Source organism: Rhinichthys klamathensis, unplaced genomic scaffold, assembly GCF_029890125.1.
Source record: "Rhinichthys klamathensis goyatoka isolate OS25496 unplaced genomic scaffold, OSU_Roscu_1.1 h1tg000147l_1, whole genome shotgun sequence".
Lineage (NCBI taxonomy): Eukaryota > Metazoa > Chordata > Actinopteri > Cypriniformes > Leuciscidae > Rhinichthys > Rhinichthys klamathensis.
Window position 1 is genome coordinate 2,497,501 of NW_026606682.1, and position 21,268 is coordinate 2,518,768.

The 21,268-nt window shown below is 37.7% G+C and overlaps 1 protein-coding gene across 5 annotated transcripts in view; it reads right to left on the bottom strand.

Moving 5' to 3' along the window:
- The window catches only part of hipk1a (homeodomain interacting protein kinase 1a), a 38,125-nt gene extending 17,175 nt beyond the window's left edge, over positions 1–20,950 (bottom strand). Inside the window, exons 1-12 of one of the 5 annotated variants that reach the window (XM_056258000.1) lie at positions 20,689–20,950; positions 18,757–19,493; positions 14,839–15,212; positions 13,913–14,036; positions 13,165–13,284; positions 12,977–13,063; positions 12,556–12,737; positions 12,294–12,444; positions 9,520–9,724; positions 9,257–9,375; positions 7,457–7,600; positions 5,172–5,326 (exon numbers count right to left, since the gene is read on the bottom strand). In XM_056258000.1, the coding sequence (XP_056113975.1) occupies positions 5,172–5,326; positions 7,457–7,600; positions 9,257–9,375; positions 9,520–9,724; positions 12,294–12,444; positions 12,556–12,737; positions 12,977–13,063; positions 13,165–13,284; positions 13,913–14,036; positions 14,839–15,212; positions 18,757–19,491 (2,396 nt within the window). In that variant the 5' untranslated portion in view covers positions 19,492–19,493; positions 20,689–20,950. Of the gene's footprint in view, positions 1–5,171; positions 5,330–7,456; positions 7,601–9,256; positions 9,376–9,519; positions 9,725–12,293; positions 12,445–12,555; positions 12,738–12,976; positions 13,064–13,164; positions 13,285–13,912; positions 14,037–14,838; positions 15,213–18,756; positions 19,494–20,662 lie in introns of all 5 variants that reach the window. The other 4 variants (XM_056257998.1, XM_056257999.1, XM_056258002.1 and 1 more) reach the window with 4 other exon arrangements.
- Between the last annotated feature and the right edge of the window lie 318 nt (positions 20,951–21,268).

The window sequence follows — 21,268 nt, forward strand, 5'->3', positions numbered from 1 at the left end:
AAAAAAACACTAAAAGCTTCATATCTTCTAAAAATGTAATTATACACCATTTATTTCTAGATAAAATTATACAAATATCAGAACTAAACCCATTTTATTCTTGTTTTCAATTTAAGAATAATGTACAAGTTTAAAAACAGCCAGGATGCACTATTCAGTTAAAAAATAAATATATCAAATAATACATAGGGCTATACTGCCCTCTTGTGTTCAAAATCAGGTAGGCCTGTTGTATTTAAATATAGGTAGCTGCTATGTGACTCCGAGAATTTTTTCTCACCGGTTATTTGACGTGTAACACCGGGGGCTTTTATATCGCTAAGTTAAAAGTGAAAGTAAAGTAAGGACATTTATAGTGGTGGCGCTCGCAGTGCGCTCGAATGAATTTCTATGGAAGTAGAAATGAAAAAACGTTCGCTCTGTTTTGCTCGCTCGTCGCCATGGATGCGCACTGTAATGAATGCCACTGCAGCCGCATACTTTTTAGTGTCACTTTAAAATTAGTGCAATATCGGGGGCCGATTGCTTGAATTGTGAGTTCAATAGTCTATTATTTTTCACGGAAAACACAACAACAAAAGAGTACAATGACAGATTCGCTTAAATAGGCGCTTTTACATAAAATAGCCTATTCCGTCATCATCTTTTCAGTCAGCACTTCACTCTCGTGATTAATGAAATTTATTGCTGATATTTGCTGCAACTTTCGTTCCGCTCACAATTTAGTAAGCAAACACGCTTCAAATGTGTTTTTATTTTATTTTTGTGTATATATATGTGTGTGTATATATATATATATATATAGCTTATGTTTCAAATATGAGTTAATTAACAATCGTTTGAAAGAATGATACTTTTAAACATATCACTAAACCGTCATTAGGTGTCGCCAGGCGACCGTCTTAATGAGCGAGTCATTGATTCATTTGTTCGAACGATTCGTTCGAACGGCTGAGTCATTCATGAATGAGACAGATTATGGATTGGTCATTGAATCTTTCAGTCAACCGATTCGTTCAAAATGCTGAATCATTCAGTAATGAGAAAACACGTTGCTGTGAGATGCGCAATGGTTCTGCTGTGATCTTTGTTTAACTAGTTTCACTGCTGAAACAGAAAAAAGTCAATATTGCATATAAAATGTAAGTGATTTGACGTGTGTGTGAGAGAGATTGTGTCTGTTACAGTGACAAGAGTTTAACCCTTTAAGGCCTTGTCTTTTTGGATATATATCTCTTTTTTTATTACAAAATGTGCATACAACCCATATATTGTAAATGTATTGTTTGCTTTAAATTAAATTAAGATTGTATGTTTGGTAATTGAACCTAAATAAATTTAAAATTAGGAAGTCGGCTATATAGCAACAATAGTTACATCCATCTGATCGGCCTTCCTAAACCCATATATTATGGGTTTAGGAAGGCCGATCAGATGGATGTAACTATTGTGAGTCAAAGTTATAGCGCCACCAACTGGCAGCAAGAAGTGTGTCACTTTCTAAATGCTTTTGACAAAAGTGGGGGGGTTAGTTTTATCCACAGTAACAAAACTCGATATGTATATTGTACTCTTCGAGCCGGACAACTTTCTAATTTACCGTAATTAGCTCAGACCAAGAGGAAGTCAGATATTTTGGTTTGAATATGGTGAGCCTCTCTCTGTCTCTCTCTGAGCTAATATGGCAAGCCGTTTTAACATTTAATCATTTTAACCTACTAGTCTCTATTTTCATGCTACTAGTACTTATTTTTTAGATACTAGTATCTATTCCATTAAGTACTAGTACTTACTCATTAGCGACTAGTGCTTATTCTGTTTAGAATATTCAAAGTGCTTATTCAATTTTTATGCTTATTTATATTTTCAGAGCAGAAATTTTTTTTCAATTTAAGAATTATTTTTAAGTTTAAAAACAGCCAGAATGGTTGTTTAGTCAAAAATAATAATAATCCAAATCATATATAGTGCTATACTGCCCTCTTGTGTTCAAAATCATGTAGGCCTATTGAATTTATATATATTTATATATTAGAGAGAGATTGTGTCTGTTACAGTGACAAGAGTTTAACCCTTTAAGGCCTTGTCTTTTTGGATATATATCTTTTTTTTATAAAAAAAAGTGCATACAACCAATATATTTTAAATGTATTGTTTGCTTTAAATTAAATTAAGATTGTATGTTTGGTAATTGAACCTAAATAAATTTAAAATTAATGTTCTATATTTCAGATCAATATATTTGTTTTCCTTCATTTTAATCAACACTAACTTTATTCTCATCTGAATTATAAATAACTTATTTCTGTATAAAATAAAAAATCCCGAATAATCCAGACCAACCAGAGCGCACTATTTCTACAACATCATCAGTGCTGAAGCGGAACTACCAGAGTTGTTCGGCAGATAGTGAGCAGATATTTTGTGTCACGTCGTGCACAATAACCCTAAAGGCACCAGGGTGGCGGTGCCACCGGCTTTTTATATATATATATATATACATATATATATATATATATATATATATATATACATATATATATATATATATATATATATATATATATATAAATATAGCTGCGAGCAGCGATGAAGGGCCAAAGCCGGCGGCACCGCCACCCTGGTGCCTTTAGGTAACTAAAGGCACCGGGGTTGCGGTGCCACCGGCTTGGGCCCGTAATCGCTGCTCGCAGCTATATTTATTATTATTATTATTATTATTATTATTTTATCGACTATTCTGGCACTTTTGGGGCTCTTAACGTGCACGAAAACTCTTGAAACTTTGCACACTGGTCAGAACCCGCGGCCATCAGGGCCGGGCTGAAGCTGGTACCCGGGCGTGGCAGGGGGGCTCGACAGCGCCCCCTGGAACGGGGTCCGAAAACTTGGTCCATAAATCAAACACGCTTCCATGTAATAATATGAAACTCGGTACACATATAGATCTCATCGGTTCATATATCCTTTGTACTTTTACTTTTTACCCCAGCCCAACAGGAAGTCGGCTATTATGGTTTGTTTGGAAGCGTATGCCCCTGGAATTCGATATACTCCTCCTAGAGAATTCAACCAATCGCAAGGAAACTCGGTCAGCATGATGTCAAGACATTGAGGATGAAAAATTGCCAGGGGATTTTTCATATCTCGAACGGTTTGGCCGTGGCGAGGAAACAAATTTATGGCGAATAATGGAAACAGGAAGTGTGATATAACTTCTGCATACATTAACTGATCTTGATGAAACTTCAACAGTGTGTTCGCTGTAAGAGGCCGATCACATGGATGTGACTATTGTGAGTCAAAGTTATAGCGCCACCAACTGGCAGCAGGAAGTGTGTCACTTTCTAAATGCTTTTGACAAAAGTGGGGGGGTTAGTTTTATCTACAGTTACAAAACTCAGCGTGTATATTCTTCTCCTCAAGCCAAACAACTTTCTAATTTAAAGTAATTAGCTCCGACCCTCAGAAAGTCAGATATTGTGGTTTGAATAGGGTCATTTTCTCTCTCTCTCTCTCTGAGCCAATATGGCAAGCCGCTTTAACATTTAATCATTTTAACCTACTAGTCTCTATTTTCATGCTACTAGTACTTATTTTTAGATACTAGTATCTATTCCATTAAGTACTGGTACTTATTCATTAGCGACTAGTGCTTATTCTTTAGTACTAGTGCCTATTCTTTAGATACTAGTGCTTATTCTTTAGATATTCTTTTGAATACGTATTAGTAGCTAATGAATAAGTACTGGTATCTATTTAATAGGTACTAGTATCTAATGACTTAGTACTAGTATTTATTGAATAAATACTAGTATCTATTAATAGGTACTAGTATCTAAAAGGTCATTTTCTCTTTCTCTCTCTCTGAGCCAATATGGCAAGCCGTTTTAACATTTAATCATTTTAACCTACTAGTCTCTATTTTCATGCTACTAGTACTTATTTTTTAGATACTAGTATCTATTCCATTAAGTACTAGTACTTATTCATTAGCGACTAGTGCTTATTCTGTTTAGAATATTCAAAGTGCTTATTCAATTTTTTTGCTTATTTATATTTTCAGAGCAGAAAATCCGATTTTTCTGCTTATTCAATATTGCATCTAAAAATGTAAGTGACTTGACGTGTGTGTGTGTGTGTGTGTGTGTGAGAGAGAGAGATGTGTCTGTTACAGTGACAAGAGTTTAACCCTTTAAGGCCTTGTCTTTTTGGATATATATTTTTTTTATTAAAAAAAATGTGCATACAACCCATATATTTTAAATGTATTGTTTGCTTTAAATTAAATTAAGATTGTATGTTTGGTAATTGAACCTAAATAAATGTTAAATTAATGTGCTATATTTCAGATCAATATATTTGTTTTCCTTCATTTTAATCAACACTAACTTTATTCTCATCTGAATTATAAAGAATTTATTTCTGTATAAAAAAAAAAATCCCGAATAATCCAGACCAACCAGAGCGCACTATTTCTACAACATCATCAGTGCTGAAGCGAAACTACCAGAGCCGTTCGGCAGATAGCAAGCAGATATTTTGTGTCACGTCGTGCACAATAACCCTAAAGGCACCAGGGTGGCGGTGCCACCGGCTTTATATATATATATATATATATATATATAAATATAGCTGCGAGCAGCGATGAAGGGCCCAAGCCGGCGGCACCGCCACCCTGGTGCCTTTAGGTAACTAAAGGCACCGGGGTTGCGGTGCCACCGGCTTGGGCCCGTAATCGCTGCTCGCAGCTATATTTATATATATATATATATATATATATTTTATATTTATTTCAGTTTTGGTTTCAGTTTTTTTTAGTACATCAAGTTAAAACTAAATGAGAAAATGGGAAATGTTGCTGGCAGAAATCAAATAAAATATATAAAAAACCTTAAACTTATTTCAGCTAACATTTATTTTATTTCAAGTAACGAGTTTAAAAAAAAAAGGTTTTAGTTTAATAACCCCAGGGGAAATATGACAGACATATTTTGACAGGCTTTGTGAGAAACACCTGTAAAGCAAACCCCAGATGCAGTCAGACTTGAGTGCATCACCATAGCAAGTCTTTCACACAAATCAAACTTGATGGTTGATTGAACCCAGGCTTGCAACAAAACCTGGAATGTAAAACTGCAAGTGTAAACTTTAGTGGGGGCAGTTCTGACCTCCAGCTACTGTTCTGTTGGGTGGCGTTGTCTGAGAACAGAGAGCCCATGGGGGAATCGGACAGCACAGTCTGGCTGGGATTGTGCATGGCCATGCCTGACATCTGCTGCCATGAAGAGGGAATGAGGATCTGCTGTGTGCCTGCAGGCCAGCCCTGCTAAACAAACACACACACACACACACACAGTGTCACAAATCCAAAAACAACCTTTTTAGTAACTATTCATTTGTAGCAACAAGGCCAGTTCACACTCCCAAAAACACTCCCGTCAAAAGCTTTAATGCAAACTGTGATTCAATAAACTGAATTTACAACAGAGGTGACCTTTTATCAATAATAGCAAGGCTTTTGTAATAGAATGGTGATTGGTGGGTATAGTATAAATATGCATTACATACTTCCTATTTCATCAACAATTGCTTTTCATATCACTCCTTTTTGCAGTGAATGTTTACTCTTGGTGCAAACAGGGCTTAAGACATTGATGCACTTTGATTGACAGATGAATAATGAGCACCGTGGCGTCGCTCAGTCTGTCTTTGTTCGATCTCTTCCTGTCATACGTGAAAAAAGGATCTTGTCCTGCAAGCTCTTAAAATCATGCAGAACTTCATTAAAACACAAAACAAAAGAGTAATAAAGTCAATTTCAATTATGTAGCTTGAATAATTGTGAATCCTTAACGGGAGTCAAAAAAAAAAATCATGATTTGAACAGATCAGCCTTTTATAAAGAGAAGAATAACTGCAAGATACGAAAGAAAACTATAACAATTGAGCAGGGAATTTAACTCAAGTGATCACCAAAGCAAAACAAGTGACGAGTTACGGTTGCCAGTCCATTTATCTGCATAGAGAGGAAGTGACTGGTTAGCAGAGGAAGAAAAAGGAGAATGAGACAGTGGGGAGACATTTGTTGCCACAGGAGTGGGTCTGTGGAAAGAGAAATCACTTGGATTGCACAGAGTCAAGCAGCCATGCTTCACTGGATAGAGCCCTGGGGCCCACAAGAGATGCAGCTCCAGTCCAAAAGAAAAGCCGCCTTGTTAAATCATGATTGATAGGTGAAAAAAGAGGAGAACTAAACTAAAACAGCCACTTTCCACCCCCAAAAAACTCCTTAAGAAATTAGGGAAAATAGAAAATCACATCAATTCTTTTAATATTTTCCTTTCATAACTGCCTTCACAACGTCACAGAGCAATAGCAATGTGCAGTGAATTTACATTAGATACCTATGACACTTTAGGTCATAATCATAGTCTGTGCATCTACGCAAATGCACATGTGAATGAGTCTATACCGTATACATGTTGGTTAATTTTTAATAAATGATATTTCAAAATAATATACTTTTTTAAAACGTTAAATATAAAACTATTAATATTATTGTATTAAAATATAATTGTGACCCTGGATAAAAAAAAACAGTCAAAAGTAGCATATATTTGTGGCAATAGTCAACAATACATTGTTTGGGTCAAAATGATCAATTTTTCTTTTATGCCAAAAATCATTAGGATATTAAGTAAAGATCATGTTCCATGAAGATATTTTGTGAATATCGTAAATTTATAAAACATTTATTTTAGTGAGTGAATGCAGCACAATCACAAACATAAATTGACAACTTTAAAGGCGATTTTCCTAATGTTTCGATTTTTTTGCACCCTCAGATTCCAGATTTTTTAAATAGTCGTATCTCGGCCAAATATGGTCCCATCCTAACAAACCATACATAAATGGACATCTTATTTATTCAGCTTTCATGTGATGTATAAATCTCAATTTCAAGACTGGTTTTGTGGTTTTATAAAAAAAATATTTTAATATTTAAATAGCATTTATTAAAAAATAACTTACAAATATGCATCTACAAGAGCAACTAGTCAATACTGATACTGAATTAAATTTAGACATCACTGAAAAGTAATGATAACTTGCAATTGAATGAGTTAGATGATTCAGGAACCTCTTTGTCTGATTCAGCGAGTCATTCAGAGAAGATTTCATTCAGCTGATTCAAAACTGGTTACTGTTGTTTTTGATTGATTCATTCAAAGAACCACTTCATAAAAGTCATGTTGTAAATTACACAACACTGATTGGTGGTCGCATAGTACAGTTGTTTTTGTGTGCAACCCATGACCACACATATATCTTATTCAATTCAATTCAGAAGTTTGGCCTAAAAATGCAACATGCAGCAAGGCAAAGAATGTAAGAGAAAAATAGTGAGAAAGAAGAGGAACTAGGCGTGTCTCATGGCAGGGCGCAGGTTTACCAGCATGGTGGCACTCTGCTCCAGACGCCGAGAGCCCAAGGCCAGCGGCGTCATTCCCGCCACTGGAAGGCGCAGGGAGGCCAGCGCCAGCGGGGTGCTGCTGCTGCTCTGGTTGGGGAAGGGATAGAGGGATGTGTGGAGGAACTGAGGATGGAGGAAAGGGTGGCACGGTTACAACACGCCGGCTGAGCGGACGGAGAAAGTAACTCGCCCAAAGACTTTCCACAAAATGAAGAAAATATTGACAACAAGTTCAAAACAGATCAGTATCTTTTGACAGTAAAGGCAGCAAATCACTAGTCGCCAACCTACCGACTGTTTGTACGGAAATCCCACCCTTTCCATTCAGAGATCCTTCAAACTCACTGAAAATACACTACCGTTCTTGTGGCTGGATTTGAGGAACCCTGCGGTAGGATTTTGTTCAAGAAATTGATACTTATATTGAGCAAGGACATATTAAATTGATAAAAAATGACAGTTAAGATATTTGTAATGTTACAAAAGATTTCATACAAATTATGTTTTTTTGGCCTGATTTTTCATCAAAAAAATCCAGATGGTTTTCACAAAAATATTAAGCAGGACAACTGATTTCAATTTGGATGATAATAAGAAACGTTTCTTGAGCAGCAAATCTGCATATGAACAGAAACTGTAACTACAACAGATCAGATAATAGAACATTTTAGGGATGCACCGATATGAAAATGTTGGCCGATACTGATAATTCTTTATGTTTGACAGTCGATAACCGTTACATTGGCCGATAAATCTAAATCCAAATTTTCATATAATTTTTTTTTCTCACTCTTATTTTTATTGTTTTAGGCAGGTCAAAGACAAAGCATGGTGATCTCAATTTTGAGTATGGTTACAAAATGCAAAAATAAAATAAAAATGAACAATTAAACATAAGACAGCAACCAGATGTCATGATATAAAAAATAAATATATATATAAAAAAAAAACTTCAGATTACACAGTTTCTAATGCTAATCTATATGCTATCCATTTGCGCCATTTTTCTTTAAATTCAGCTTCTTTCAGTTAAATTTTCATATAATTTTTGAGAGCCTGATTACAAAAACAAAGGTTTCACCATTAAAAGCCATGTCCCAAACACACAATTATAATGTTCTCATTATCATTTTATGTAGCCTATATGACAGACTTGCGCTGCATATGTAGCACTTAACTGTATTTTCCTTCTTGCAAGTGATTCCAATCATATTTCAAGCAATTCAAATCCATCATGGCAAACAGTGCACATCTGAAGTGTCTCAGCTGAAGGAAATTATCCATCAATTATTGGCTTTAATATATCGGCCACATTTTCTTATTGGGCCGATAACGATAACATTAAAAATGAACATATCGGCCAATGCCGATATGGTGGCCGATATTTCGTGCATCCCTAGAATATTTGAAATGGAGTAAATGCAGCGTTCATATGAGATGATCCTGGTTTAATCATATTTTATGTAAATCCTGGCTGATGATGATATTTTTATGGAAAGACTGTGTTTACAGTTCATGGGACACATGGTTTGAAAAACCCTCTAGTGAGACGCTGACTCAAAAGGACTCAAAACACCGGTCCCTTTTGTTTTTAGTCTTCACTGTTATTCTTACTTCAAATTAAAGAGGAATATAGTGATTTAGTAAAACCAAACACCTAATCCTAAATACCAACGTACTAAAAGGGTGGGAATCACAAGAACAGAGAAACAGTGAACGAGGAGCAACACCTCCAGATAACACACTATTCGCACATGGACACACAAACACGGTGCTTACCTGCGTGAGCATGCTGGGCTGAATGTGTAGGGGCTGGGTGGATTGGTTCTGGGGCACTATGGGTACTGAGTTGTCCATTCTCACTGGATATCCAGCGTGTTTATTGGAGGTCTGCAGCCCTGGTGAATCAAACATGATTGATTCAGTTCAAATGCATTTGGAGGCAGCATGAGTCTAAAGGAAAGGAGGGTAGGATGTAGGGAGAAGCGGGTTTGGACAAAGCTGTAGCAGGGTTGGGTAAACGGGGTAGGGTACAGGCTCACCCTGGATGGTAGGAGGGCACACAATGAGGGTTTGCTGGAAGGGCTCTGTCTGGGCACACAGCTGAGTAGGCCGAGCCTGCAACGGCACACTCTGCTGAGCCAAGCCTGGTATATTTATAGTGGCCTGCTGGTACAGACCAGGCTGGTAGTTGAGTAAAGGAACGTTGCTGCTAAGAGACAGGGACTGGCCCCCCGAGGAGGCCATCTGGCAGTTACGGAGAGAGAGGGAGATTCTTAATACCACTGACTAAGCACAGAAATAGCACTGAAGACCTTAATATAGCATGCATACTACACTTTAAAGATATAATTCACCTAAAATGTTTACTCACCCTCACGTTGATCCAAACCTCTTTATTCAGAAAATTCATAGTGACCATGTCTGTCAAACTTAAAAAATGACCAAATCAACCACATATAAGTTAGTTCATATGTCTTGTGCACTACAGGTGAAACTCGAAAAATTTGAATATCGTGTAAAAGTTAATTTATTTCAGTAATTCAACTTAAAAGTTGAAACTAATATATTATATAGACTCATTACATGCAAGGTGAGATATTTAAAGCCTTTATTTGTTATAATTTTGATGATTATGGCTTACAGCTTATGAAAACCCCAAATTCGAAATTAGAATATTGTGAAAAGGTTTTCATATCTGTAAGCCATAATCATCAAAATTATAACAAATAAAGGCTTGAAATATCTCACGTTGCATGTAATGAGTCTATATAATATATTAGTTTCACCTTTTAAGTTGAATTACTGAAATAAATTAACTTTTGCACGATATTCAAATTTTTCGAGTTTCACCTGTATATTCCAGTGTTGTCATTGTTAAAGGGATAGTTCACCCAAAAATGAAAATTCTGTCAGTAATTACTCGCCCTCATGTTGTTCCAACCCCATAAGACTTTTGTTCATCTTCGGAACACAAATTAAGATATTTTTGATGAAATCTGAGAGCTGGCTCACTCCTCCATAGGCTTCTATGCAATTTCATTCTGCTGGTCCAGAAAAGTTAGTAAAAACAGTGGCTCAACCTTTGTTCATCAATAAAGTTTATCAAGCGACGAGAATACTTTTTGTGCGCAAAAACACACACAAAAATAACGACTTTATTCAACTATTCATTTTCTTCCCTGTGGGGCCGGGCCTCTGATGTGAGTTCACGACAGTGCCACGACGCATGCTCGAGAACTGAGAAGATGACGCTCATGATCATTTAAAGGAGAAAGTGTGAAAGGTAAGTCATTCATTCTGTGGCATTGGTAAGGCACTTTCTCGTTCACACGTTTTCTCGTTGGTTTCACACAATTCGGACATCCAGGAAATGCACACTTTAGAACCATTTTAAACACTACATCGAGACCCATCTGAGTCCTCTTCTCAGTTCTCGCGCATGTGACGTGGTGCTCTCGTGAACTCACTCTGAGGCCCACACAGAAGAAAATGAATAGTTGAATAAAGTCATTATTTTTGTGTTTTTTTGCGCACAAAAAGTATTCTCCTCGCTTGATAAACTAAAGGATGACCCACTGTAGTCACTTGGACTATTTTAACAATGTCTTTAATAACTTTTCTGGGCCGGCAGATGCAATTACCTAGCAGTCTATGAAGGAGTGAGACAGCTCTCAGATTTCATCAAAAATATCTTAATTTGTGTTCTGAAGATGAACGAAAGTCTTACGGGGTTGGAACAACATAAGGGTGAGTAATTACTGACAGGATTTTCATTTTTGGGTGAACTAACCCTTTAACTTAAACTATTAAAAATATTTTTTTAGTAATATATATATATATATATATATATTCATGTACTATTTATATTATATTTATATATATATATATACACATATACAGTACATATATATATAAAATATAATATAAATATTACATGAATAACCTGAACTTAAAAAACTTAAATAAAAATTAGGAATGTTGCCTTGGCAACTAACTGAAATAGTTAAATTAAAATACAAAAAAGACTAAAACTAAAATAAAAAAGAAAGAAAACTAAGATATATTAAAAAATATAATAATATAAAAAAAATTATTAGAGCACAGAACAGAAATCTAAAATGAAAACTGAAAATATTACAAATAAAAGCTCATTCAAAATATTAATACTGTAATAGTATATAAATAATAATAAAATAACACAGCTATATCTCAAGTCTTCTGAAGTAATACGATAACTTTGTGTGAGGAACAGAGCAAAGTTTTATTCAAATTCACCAGTAATCTTGCCCTCCTTTGACCTGCTAACTCGAGAACTGAATAATTGAGTCATTGAGTTGAACTTGAGATCCAGATCAGTTTGATTTGTGAAGGAAGCTTTTGTTCAATTCAATATTCGCTTCGTCGGTTCTAAGATTCTCAACGGTTGCAGTGGTTCACAAATGATCAGAAGTCATATAATTTCAGAAGACTTGCGCGAGACATACAAACCGATTTTGTGGAAGTTTTTTGTCATTTTTGGAGATTTAACAGACATGGCCAATATGAACTGACGTTGTATGGAAAAGAGCTCCGTCAAAAAACATTGTCTTTCACAGAATAAAACGGGACGGCATATGGGTTTGGAACGTCATGAGGGTGATGACAGAACTGTCATTTTTAGGTGAACTATGGCTTTAACACACACAAGCATTACCAGTGATACTCAGTTGCTTAATTATATTCTTATATTATTACACTACAAACAACATACTGAATCCAAATGCATTGCAAACGAATGAAATTTGATGTAATGCATCTGTGCAGTAGCACACACCTGACTGTGCTGATTGAGTTGACTGCTGAAGGTGACCGTGAGGTTGGCGGCCGCGCTGGGGGTGTTGTGGCTGGCGAACAGGTTCTTGTTATTGTCGAAAGCTGTACACCTGCGCTTGCAGATCTCCATGTTTTGGAAGCAGGACTTCACACTGCACAAGAGAGGGCGGCACTGAGGTTAGTGTCCTCAGCGGAGTACAGACAGAGATTTGGCTATTCTATATACATTATATGTAGATAATCAACTCATCAGCAGGGCTTACTGAGAGCTGTGTGGGAAGTGAAGTAGGTGAGCCATAGTCACAAACGGGTGGTTAAGGGTCTTCGTGGGCGTGATCCTCTTGTCTGCGTCTAGTGTTAGCATTTTCTTAAGCAGGTCAATGAACTCCCTCCGATCAGCCTTCTCCGCTAAAATGTCCGTGCCTTCCAGGTTAGTCATGTTGACCTGGAGTGAAGGCACTATGTGTCATAAGAAAGTATTTACAAACTCTTTTATGATTGGAAAACCAAGTTGTGAAAGAAGTCTCACCAAGGATGCATTTATCTGATCTAAAATATGCCAAATACAGCAATATTGTGAAATATTACTACAATGTCGGAGTGTCGTCCACAAGGCTATCGGCTCCGACCTGAGTGTACAGACCTTTATAATTATTCCACACATTACTGTAGACACAGCACTACCTGCATCATGTCATCAAGGCAGTTAAAAATGTATTTCCGAGCCTCTTTGGACTTGATCCCAAACTCTGCCTCGTGCTCTGCGGGAGTCTAAAAACAGAAACATATCCGTCAGGAAAGCGTTTAATCATCTATTGACCGCTGATGTCTTAGAAAATAAAATAAACAGCAGTGCTTTAAGGGGGACATGCCTTGAGTCTCCAGAGAGGGTAGCTGGAGTCTGGACCCCTGTGGAAGAAACGGCTGGTTTTAGTGCCAGCGCTCAGGAGATACTCAGCTGGCAAACCTTGAGTCTGGGAAATGTACCGAATCTGTAGAAAAAACAACCAGGCATATATGTTACATGTAGATTATACACCCATTCCTCACAGATGGACACACTGTAAACAGTTTGTTGTAGCTAAGTAGTGTATGCAGTGACAGATAACTAGTCCATAATTGTTATTTGTGCCATGATAACTCTCTGAGTGTTTGGCATGGTAATGGATGTGACAATACAAATGCTGTACAAAATAGCATACATTATCTATAGCAGATCTATACAGGTGGAGCTGGGGAAGGAGGAGGGTTTCTGAAAGCGCATTGAACTGCTACAGCACATGCTGACCAGTATTTTAAGGTTGAGCAACGATCTCATTGGCTACTGATACAGAAGGAACCAGTCAGCTGTGTCCTATAGAGATATCAGCCTGCGCCATCTAGAGCAAAAAAATCGGATTTGGGACACATTTACCTGCAGTCTGAACGTAGCCTAATAAATCTGCCAGTATTGACCGTTATGAGATTACTGGCATTGGCTTGAGTTTTCAGTAGAAGTGTTAGAGCCCCCTTGTATCACTTCCTAAATCTACTGATAGCTTTCTCATTTCAATTTTGCACAAAACGAATTGATTCTGCACAGAACTGATTAAATCGAAGCAACAAAACCTTATTACTGACCTGATCATATTCTGAAGCTCCCGGATACAAAGGCCAGCCCAGAAACAGTTCAGCAATGACACAACCCAGTGACCACATGTCAATGGCCTCACAGAATGGAAGGCCCAGAATGATCTCAGGAGCTCTGCAGCGCAACAGACAAATTAATAATAAATTATAATAAACTAATGAATAAATTGGGGGGGGGGGGAGAATGTCATTGGGAGAATGACAGGACACATATGATGTCGTACATCTAAACAAATACTTTAGGAATGAAGGATAGTAAGTGACTGACAGATTATAATATTGATCTTTGATATTGACAGAATCTTGCTATTTACCAATTTTATGATTATCCTCCAAATTTTCAATTTGTGTAATTTCCACAGAGATAAAAAAAAATTCCCCCAAATATTTTAAGTGAATATTTGAGTGAATTTCAAATTAATATATTCATATATTATATTAGTATATTTAATTTTAGCTATGTTATCTATAAATCCTATTATATATCATATATCAGAATTAATGCCATCAGGAAAATCAGCTGACCATTACAAATTATTGGGAACAATAGACGTCTAGAGTTCAATATTGGTAGCCAACAATATGAGAAATTAACAGCTATTTATGCATAATAAATTATGATATCTTAAATTTTTTTATAATGACTGGCTTTGGAAGCTTGTAAAACTGTATAAAACCGAAAAAGAGTTTCTGCCAAATAGATTTTGGTTTATGAATAAAAAAATGTTTAAAAAAAACCAACATTTTTAACAGTATTTATAACATTAGCCATTGTATGAATTATTGATCATAATTTACATGTAGGTTTACACACAACCTGGACTCGGAGTTGCTTTAGACGGCGTCTTCTAAATGCACAAATGTAAATGTACTTCAACTTCAACTGTCAGTTCCTTTTGACATCAAGTATCCCTTACCGGTAGTATCTAGACTGCAGGTAGGTTGAGCACACGGCCTTCGAGACGTGACTGGCTGAACCGAAGTCGATGACTTTGACTCTGTAGGGCTGTCTGATGGGGTCGACAAGCATGATGTTCTCAGGCTTCAGATCAGCGTGGATGAGACCCAAACTCTTCAGCTTCATCAGAGCCGTGGAAACCTGCTGCAGGACCGGCCGGATGCATTTGAGGAGCAGCGGGCTGAACTTGCTGTGCTTGAGGAAGTCGTAGAGGTTCTGCTCCAGCATCTCAAACACCAGACACGTGTGGTTCTTGTGCTGGAAGCACTCGTAAGAGCGCACAAAGTTGAACTCGTCTGCATTCTCTGTGCTAAGACGGCTGAGGATGCTCACCTTTAAAAAGACAGGATTGAGTTCAAATTAAACTTTCTATTTATAGGGGTCATCTGATGGAAAATTCACTGGTGTTTGCATATAAAAGTGTCTTTGCAGTGTGTGGACACAACCACCATACAATGAAACAAATCCATTCACTTCTTTGTTTTTAATCCTAAAAAAGCCTAAACACTCTCAATAATCAAGCCGTTTGGATTTTCTGAGTAATATGTCATATTGCTCATGCTCCGCCCACGACCGCTGACGGACTGTCCCGTATTAGCATATTTCCGCCCTCAGCCATTTGTATACTGAAGTTTACGTGTCTTGTGTCGACACCTCCCATGGAAGGGGGGGGGGGGGGGGGGTGAGCAGTTGCTCATTATCATTTAAAGAGACATGCACCGAAACGAGTCGCTGTTTTTGAGGAGGTAAAAAGGGTGTTGTTTTACACAACCATTTGTGTAAACCAAAGTATGTTACAAACTTTACACGAAGACCCTAAAGAATCATAACAACTTGTGGAAAATGGGCATCCGATGATCCCTCTAAGCAGGGCTGGACTGGGACAAAAAATCGGCCCGGGCATTTTGGCCCAGACTGGCCCACTACATTAGCCTGACTTCGTCAAACTCATATTCTAGTCAGAATGTGAGTCTGATACTGCTCCATAGGGCTTTGATTATGAGGCGTGTCTTAACCGAACCAGGAAAAAAAAAACTCTGCACTCAATTGGATAGACCTACAACCAATGAGAGCAACGCAGTAAGTCAACTACTTTGCATAGCACAGTTGTCAACTACAGAACTCAAATGCACGCACGCTGGAAGAAGTAAAATAACGAGTGTTGCTTCTTTTACTTGGCCCTCTATGAGTGCGACCAAAGGAGAAACCACAACGACCACAGGGTTTTCATTGGGTCCCATCTTCTTAGTTACCATCGGAGCCAGCTGATAAATTAAACTTTTGCCGAATCCCATAGGAAGGACGGCAAACACATCTTTCCGATCGACAAATGCCTTGATTGCAGTTCTATGTTCGTCTTTTAAAATGAATGTGCTGTCGATTTCTTTTACAGCAGACGCGATAGCGGAATCTCTACATCTCAGTTCTCCAGCGGCAGTCATCTGTGAGGGAAACCAGTTCAACCCAAGCGCTCTTTGATAACGTGATAAATTTGATTGGCCCGACGATTTCTGAACCGATCATAATTACTCCTCAAAGGAGCGAGTCCAGACCGAACTTCCCGATCAAAAAATGTTGTGGGAGGGGTTCGGGCTGGCATCCAGGCTACCACTACATATGATAATAAACACAACCGAACTTTGCACGCACTTGAATATGTATACCAGGTCCTATTAAAACCACTAATGCCATGTCATAAGTGAATAGGAGTGAGTAAGAGTTAACAGATGAAATAACTACTAAATTGAACTATACTCCACAGTAATCCTAAAACAAGCTATAAGCTGCATTGGGATATCAATACCGATTTTTCCCACAGGATTTTTGTAAATCTGTGGTGAGGGCACCTCTGTCCCTCTAGGGGGGTTCGGGGGCATGCTCCCCTGTAAGAAAATTTTGTGCTTTTTAATGTTAAATTCATCAATCTGATGCACTTTGAGAGTTCAAAATTAAGAGCTCCAACCCATATTCAGTGTGCAAATTGAACAAAGAAAAACTCAAAACTCTTTTAGTTGTGATATAGTGTCTGTCTACATTACACTACTATATAATACTAGTTATAATATTAATCCCATGGCAGTAATAGCCATATGTTGTAAAACAAATGCACTGAAAAATAAAAGCAACTTTCATAATTAGTTTCGTACTAATTTCTATACTTGAAAGAGATAAGCACATGATCTTTTATTTTGACGGAAACGGCATCGATCTTTTTTTTTGGCGAAAAAGATGGTTGTGCAGATTGGAAATAATGCGTAACTGGGTAGTGGGTTCCTACATAGCCTAAGTGTTCTGAAAGTAGCCTAGTTCTGCTTACCACAGTTCTCTGCACTCACTTATTTCTCTCCTTATCCTCCTCACTATCCTCATCAGTCACTTGGAGGGCCTTTGAAGTTTTTTTTTTTCACGCTATTTCTCTGCACATTTCTTGCGTTTCTTCTCCATCGCTCTGACTATTTTGACAGATACACACTGACACTGCTCGCTCACTCAGAGCTCAAAGGGGGAGGAGTTTAAAGATGTGATTGGACCAGCCCAGTGTCAATCAAGAAAATAACCAATGGGCCGCTGATCTACGCGTTTCATCATGCGCCGGTCTGTGAGAGAAAAAATAAACCAACGCTGTGTCCAATGCATTACACCGGCACAAAGATCCCAGCGCCGCCAATTAAGCAAAACTAAACGCAAAGGGCCGCCGATGTGCGAGTTTTATAGGCCGTTCAAAAAAAAAACAAAAAAAAACAAATTCAAGTATGTACCGGCCCACAAAGCACGTCGGCCCACCGGGCAAATGCCCGAAATGCCCGATGGCCAGTCCAGCCCTGCCTCTAAGCAAATTAACATCAAGCACATGATTGATGATTAATTGCTCACTTAGAAATAGATGGAGTAGACATATGTTATTGCATCAGTCCAATATTAATTCTGAGAGATATGACAGATTTTGTTATGGAAGTCTGTTTCCACCTCAGAGTAAAAATTATTTCTTGAATGTGCAACTTTTCAATCCGTGACTATTAATGATAATTGTTAGCCTGGTTAAAACCAGACCATTCTCAGTAGTAACTGAGTTATGGTCTGGCAAAGTGTCATAGACAAATCATTTCCAGAGGGGCGTCACCAACGGACGTCGCGGATAGACCTAAACCAATCAGAGCGATGAAGGAGATGACGTATGCAGAGCGGTGGAGAAACATCTCCGAGTGTTGTTCTTTGCTCGGTTTTTAACTAAAAGGAAACGTTCAAATCGCTTAAAACAGACGCGATAGCTGATTCGAACGAGTGATGTTCGACGGCGGCATCCATCTTTGTAATGTAGGCGTCAAAATCCCAGCGCTGTCGTCATCGTGTAAAGCCCGCCACAACGTTTCTGATTGGTGCCTCGATTTCGACGGATTGGAAATGGGCTTGAATGAGCTCTTTGCCAGACTAACTTTCAGAGCAAATCTAAATTTGCCGGAAGTTGTCTGGGTTTTCCCAGGCTAGATAATTGTGGTAATTTATCTCACAATTGCGACTTAGCATCTCATAACTGCTACTATTTCTCGTAACTGGGCCTTTATATCTCACAATTGCATCTTTTTTTCATAATAGTGATTATATATCTCACAATTGTATCTTTTTCTTGTAAAAGTGATTGTATATCTCACAACTGGGCCATTTATATCTCACAATTGCAACTATTTCTTAATATTCCGACTGTATATCTCACGATTAGAACAATTTCTCCACTTTATATTGCAACTTTATATCTCTCTCAATTGCGACAGATTATTTATTTCTTGTTGAGACTTTTCACTTTTACTCTGAGGAACTTCGTTTTACTCACTAATATACAATTATTTGGGAAAAGTTTTGATTCCGGTTATCTGCTCACCTCTATTTGACCCTGGCGGGCATATGACGGATGATTCTTGAGAATCTTAATGGCCATGATCTCATTCGTTCCACGCTTCCAGCATTTTGCGACCTGCCCGAATGTCCCCCGGCCGAGGAACTCCAGAACCTCGTAGCTGTTGGAGACGGAGCAGAGGATCTCGTGTTGCACCAGCTGGTAGTCGCCCTCACTGTGGGAGTTGCTGCTCTTGGTGGTGGACGTGGAATGAGCGATGGACTGAGCCGTGGCGTTGCCTCCACCTCCGGCCACGCGGTTGGGGAGCACAGGAGCCGAGAGCTCCTCCAAAATCTGCACGCTGTCGCTGCTGTCCACCTCCTCGCTCTTCCGCTTCCGACTGCCCTGTTTCTGATAGCCCTCGCCTGTCAGAGAGGTGGAGCCCTCCTCTTTTCCACGCCGACTGGATGTGGACGATGATGAGGAGGAGGATGAAGGCTCCGGGACGCTGCCGGTGCTATCCGCGGCGCGTACCACTGTCTGTTCCCGCGAGCCTCCAGGAGGAGGAAACACCAGGCTGGAGGAGTTGTAATTGGGGTTGAATCCAGACGTGGAGGGGGAAGAGCCATTCGTCTGGTTCGGGCTGTTCTGGTAGTAGCTGCTCTCGCCTGATTGGCTGCTCACGTTCCATACATGGTTTTCCACCTTCAGTTTTTTGGAACGGGACAGGCCACTGGAGGACACGGAGGGAGAGGAAAACGCTTGCATTTGTGAGGACATGCCTAGAAAAGTTAAGAGAAAAGAAAGTTTATAAAATAATTTCCTTGCACCTTGCATAACCTAATAATTTTCAAAAACTTTTTATATAATATTATGAATGTTTGAGAAACAAATATAAAGATGTTTTCTAAGGGTTACTTAATTTGATGTGAATAAAATGACAATAAGGCTTATGTATGTTGGTTATGCTATGATAATGACATGATGGATTTCAAATATTAATATTTTAAAACAAAACTGCTCCCCTGCTAAGCAAATAATATTATACCAAACTTCTTTTTAATGAGATTTTTTTTCAGTGACATTTATACCTCCTAGATATTTTTCTCTTTATTTCTTTACAAAATATCAAAATGTAAAAAAAATAAAAAATGTAATTGTCTGTATGACAGCAATTTTAATGTTTTTTAAAATAACTTTAGTTTTAATTACATAAAATAATTTAATTGCACTTATATTTTTATAATTATTTAGTTTTTTTAATATATACAATATACATTTTAAGAAATGTATGAATTTTTTTTTTGAATTTAACAAATTTAAATAGGTTTTCATAAGGTGACTCCATTTGACTTGAACAAACGTTAAGTTTAAAAAAAGTTTAAGGATTTTACTGAAAACAAGTTAGTTATGTTTAAAGTTTTAAATATATTAATATTATAAAACATAAGTGCTTCACGAAATAACAAATAATAATAATATTATGCCCAATGTCATTTGTCAAAACTAGGGGTTTTTTGCAAGAATTTTAACTTTTTATTTACAATTTTCAGTTACATGCTTCATACCACCTAGATTTGTCACTTTAAGAGATGCATTCAAGTCATTGTCTGTATGACTGCAATTTTAAGGTATGTCTGACTATCCAGACGAAACAAGTACAAATCAAACGTCCGTTGCCATAGCAACCGCTCTAGCTAGGTGATCCAGGGTGGTTGCTATAGAAACGGCTGTAGCCAGGGAGGGGTTGTCATGGCAATGGTTGCTACTGTTTGATAAAAAAAAAAATAGGTGTGGCAGCGACGAATGTAGCACAAACAAACTATTCAACTTTCAATGTGACAGTCAAACATGTCTTAACCTTACAGTTGACGTGACGGTGACAAAGATTTCGCTGGCTGCGTAAATACAACCTGACGTGCTGTATGCATTTATAAAACCTCAAATTTACTGTCTTCGTGAATCTTTGCAGCTCACCTGTTGTGTGTTGAATTCCTCAGCTTGACACTTGTTCTTCATCTTTCCCATTAGGCCTCATTGTTTTTTCTTTTATTATCAATTAGTTCCTCCGTAAAAACATCGCTTTATTAAAGCCGACGAGCTTCCAGGTGTCTAATAACATTACACACAGTCCGACGCACCGTCAACACCATCGTTACACATTAATATTCCGCAAGGACAGCGAACAGAAATATGATTGAGACCTGGAGAGGAATGTAGGACATCAAATGGTCACCATTTCCGGGATGTGAGCTCGAGCGCTGATTGGCCGGACGCGGGTCACATGATGTGTAAATCAGTGGGTCAGACTTGTTTTGAGTCGCTGAGTCTTTGTAACTCACCCGTAACAACAACAACAAAAAGCATTTAAACTATGTAATCTTTTGATGATAACCTCCTTGTGTAATGTTTTAAATATATATATATATATATATATATATATATATACATAATATATATAAACGTATATACGGTAGAGTATTTTATATATAACAATATACAATACTGTTCAAAAGTTTGGGGTCAGTATTTTTCTTTTCTTTTTTCTTTTTACTCT